The 4,464-nt window shown below is 30.0% G+C and overlaps 1 protein-coding gene across 1 annotated transcript; it reads left to right on the top strand.

Annotated features, from left to right (window-relative positions):
* Nucleotides 1–1,321: 1,321 nt before the first annotated feature.
* Nucleotides 1,322–4,029, top strand: LOC119683554 (mitochondrial pyruvate carrier 1). The gene is made up of 3 exons (XM_038097268.1): nucleotides 1,322–1,636; nucleotides 1,702–1,802; nucleotides 3,244–4,029. Exons 1-3 carry the CDS (start codon nucleotides 1,545–1,547, stop codon nucleotides 3,420–3,422), a joined length of 372 nt encoding a protein of 123 aa, XP_037953196.1. The 5' UTR covers nucleotides 1,322–1,544; the 3' UTR covers nucleotides 3,423–4,029.
* Nucleotides 4,030–4,464: the final 435 nt, after the last annotated feature.

The following is a 4,464-nucleotide window of genomic DNA, read 5'->3' as shown; positions in this document are numbered from 1 at the left end:
TTCCGCTTTTGGATAAGTTTTCACTTTTTACATACACTTTCTATGTAGATTCGTGGTCTCATAGAATCCACAATTTGTTATTCACTTTTTCGTATTCCACGTTTCTTTAACAGGTCTAGATCAGCACTTATGTTTCATAGCAGACTTCAATATATACGAATTCACTAGGTTTTTATTGCTTTTATTATTTTGATAATATATGTAACTTTTTTACAAGTTTTAATAAATTATTAGGTAATACAGTATGTCTTTACAATATATTCCGATATTAAAAAAAAATTATAATATCAAAATGCAAATTTATTTTATTTTTATTTATTTTACTAGATTTATAATTCATGTTCTGTGTAAACGTAAGAGAGTTTGTGTTTTATTAAAATCTTTATTATGCCGAAAATTTCAGAAAGTATCTTTGATCGTCTGGTTGGAAATGTGAAAAGCAAAGAATTTCGCAGTTATTTGATGAGGAAATATATTTCACTTATTTTATTTAATTATTATTTATTTTAAAACTCATTTGTATTAAATATAATTAGCACTCACTTTTAAGGACCAATCGCTAGTTGAAGTATCCCAATTGCTGCCATTGCTGATGAAGAAGGATCCAAAATGGATTTCGGGTTGTATGACTTTCAGTATATATATATATATAATATTAAGCCTTGATAATGTACTCCTCTGTCATAATGCGTTTTGCTTAGAAAGCAGAGCCAAGAAATTTGTTGTTGCTTTCCTTCCATTTAACAAATTTTTTCGCTCAATCCGTAAAAAGAAAATCCACAAGATTCGGTTTAGTACGAAAATCTTTTATACCATAAAAATATGTGAACACAGAATTTATTCAAATTTATGGATGAACCATGTCAAATTAAGAATTTTATATATATTTTTGAGTGAAGATCTGTAAATATATATAAAGAGACAAATTTTTAAATACAAAAATTATTTCCAGGACCACTGATGATGGGTATTTGGCAATACTCGAAACAACCGAATGGTCGTTCAAAAATTTAATTAATTAAAATAATATAAAATGAATTATTGTTGTTGTAGTTCACTACTATTTGAAAAACCTTTTTATTTTTATTATATATATTTATATAATTATATTTATTTATAATATTGATTATTTCTATATCAACTATTAATATATACAAATATTTTATTTATTTCTTACGTAGCGCATCCATGCAAAAAAGATGTGTGTCACGAACAGCTGACCAGAGTGACTGCACTACCGACAGACGTTCTCTTTTGTGATGTAGGCTTTCCTACTTGTGGCAAAATAGTGATTATTTTTGCTTTTAGTAGTGAATTTACTTTTGCTTGAGTTGCGTGGTGCGTTACGTTTAGCTGGGTTTAACCAATAACAACAAAAGTGTTTATGTAATTCGTTGATGAAAATAAACACAAAATATTTTAATATTGTGATTAGATATTTATTTTATAATTAGAAATTTGTACGGTAGTATAGCTTAATTGCCTACAGCTTGGTAAAGGTGTCGAATACATAGGATCAACATAGTAAATAAACACTTAGGAAGATGTCAAATCAAGGTGCGAGGGCATCCGCCAGCCTGTTCGGAAAACTGGTCCAAAACTTGAAAAGTAAGGAATTTCGTGAATATCTTATGAGGTTAGTACACTTGAAAATATTATTGACGATTGTAAAATTTAATGAAGCGTTACTTGAACAACTAGTACTCATTTCTGGGGACCAGTCGCTAATTGGGGCATTCCAATTGCTGCAATGGCTGACATGAAAAAAGATCCCAAATTGATTTCTGGACCAATGACATTAGGTAAGCAATACTGATTAACATATATCCATTTGTGTATACATATAGAAAAAGCATAATATTATTAATTAATATATGTCATAATTAATTAAATTCGCAATGATTATCTTTCATTATATAAAGCATTTTATGTAGTCTGATGTGCTTTCTGTATGCTTATCTCTTTATCATCGCCGTCTTGCTTACACACCCGAACCCATTGAAGTGAATGATTCTCAAAATTAATTTAGATTTGTGAAAGTTTATTGTCACTTAATCAAGCAGTGCTTTGCGCAATACTATTAAATAGGGTTTCAGGTACAACTTCCATTAATCAATTTATTAGAAACGCACTTTGTTATAACTGTGGCTATTAAAGCAACGCGTTGTCAAAGTAATTCCAATTTATTTAAATATTTAATAAGCTTTAAAATACACTTTGGAAAATTTTGCTGTTAGAAGTTCAAATAAAAATTCCCGTTTTAATTGGTTCCATTGTACTCATGTCAAGTAATTAATTTATTTATTTTATATTTCACAAAATGAGTTTGATATTAGTATACACTTAATAATTTGTTATTATATACAAACTTGCATACTAAACTCCATTTACAATAGGGCAATAGGGCTTTATTTGAATTCACTTCTTAATGTTTTAAGTCATTAACTGTGGTATATTAGTTAGGTAGTCCATAATTAATGCTTCCTTCCTTCGCGTTTGTTTTAACAAAAAGCATAGATTCAACCTCAGCATTATTGAAAGGAAACTAAAGACCAACTTCACAATATGCAATAAGTATCGATTCCTACTAAAATGTTATATGTTCAAAATTGAAGCATTACTTTAGTGGTCGCTATCCAACGCTTAAGTATGAATTGCAAAACTCGGCTTAACGATTGCAATTTTGGAGGTTCATATTCACAGAACCACGAGCATGTAAATTCAAACCCCTACAGATCAACAATTGATCTCCATTATCGCTGTATAATTGTTTATTTTCACTTGGAATTATTTTCCAGTAAATTTATTCAAATTCAAACAGAATACTGACTGCGACTTTCCTTCAGTCTTCTCTAGTCAAGTACGATCTTTCTTAATTTGTTTATAAATCAGAGTTTTCTACTTTAATAGTTGCATATACATTCATCATTAAAAAATATAATGTACATGTCGACCTATAAGATCTGCTGTACCAACTCTCGAGAAAGTCTTTAAAGTCAACCTTAAAAAATTAAGTTTACTCTTAAAGTAACAATATCACTTGGTTAAAGATTTATACCTCATACTGTTCGATGGGAACTAGATAGAGATGCCGAATACATTTCCTCACAATCATAGGCTCTAAATAATAAGTCATCATATAATTTTATTAAAATATTCGTTGAAGTGTTGCTTTTAATATTTAGATTCATATGTACTTATATTTTGTATAAGACGAATTGTAATAATATTCATATTTTTCAGCTCTTACTCTCTACTCCTGTGTGTTCATGCGTTTCGCTTGGAAAGTGACGCCAAGAAACATGTTGCTGTTTGCATGCCATATTACCAACTCAACGGCCCAATCGGTGCAAGGAGTTCGGTATATCAACTACAATTTCCTCTCCAAAGAGAAATCCGAAGTAGCAGCACTTACAAACTAAAGACACATCGCAGCAAAACAAATATCCACGTATTTGAACGGATCTGCCCAAACTTTGCCACCCCAACCTAATCAAATGATATCTAATTAAACTAAACTAAACTAAACTCAAAAGACACGTTATAGTGCATAGCATAAATATTTACTTTTGTCATCAAATCGTTAATATAGTCAGTCATTGTGATTAAACTACAAAATGATCACGATTATTGTAATGACAACGAAAACGTCGACGGTGCCCCTGCCCTTGCACCTGCCCCTGCACGACGTGCTGCTGTATGGCGTGACAAATTGAAGTATCTCACGCAACGGCGTGAAAAACTCACATCTTGGAACAAACAAAATTTTCTAACTAAAAATGACAAAAAAAACCGTGAACGCTGCTCAAGCACAAATTAGTTAAATTTATGTAGATACTTTTTATTATTTTTATATGTAAATAAGCTTAGCAAATTTTTAAAAATAATGTTTTATAATTGGTTTTATGTAAATTTGATTGGACCCCCAGTACCTTTATTGAAATCTCTAAGTTGAATGAATTTATTTCCATATTTCTATATAGAAACTATATTTTTTATAAATTAATTTAAGTTCAATGTACAAATTATTTTCAGGCGTTTTTTTCAGATTCTGTAAAATCTGTATTTTTTTAATAAAAATTCTGTTAAATTTATTTATGAATATGAAGTAAACATTGCATTTTATTTGAAATAGTTTTACTTTTTTGTTTTGTTTAATATTACGATTATAATAACGATTTATAAGTAAGGTATAGTATTCACCGCGATATAGGTCGTCTAACGTTTTAACCACATGGTTTTAATGGTCATTTGACGCGGGAAACGAGCCTGATAATATGTTCAGATGTTTCAACATCTATATCAGAAAAGCGTCAGATATTGGTCTCTGGAACTATCATTTTGCTGTGAAGATATCTCACTCTACAGTGGCCGGTAGGAATTATGCTTTCTATTAGTGTAAAGACTATTTGAGACTGTTTTGTATGCGTCAATGTAAATCTTTTGCTGTCCGTGGGATTTACA

Source organism: Teleopsis dalmanni, chromosome 2, assembly GCF_002237135.1.
Source record: "Teleopsis dalmanni isolate 2A chromosome 2, ASM223713v2, whole genome shotgun sequence".
Lineage (NCBI taxonomy): Eukaryota > Metazoa > Arthropoda > Insecta > Diptera > Diopsidae > Teleopsis > Teleopsis dalmanni.
The sequence above is the reverse complement of the archived record's forward strand: the minus strand, read 5'-3'. Positions and strand labels throughout refer to the sequence as shown.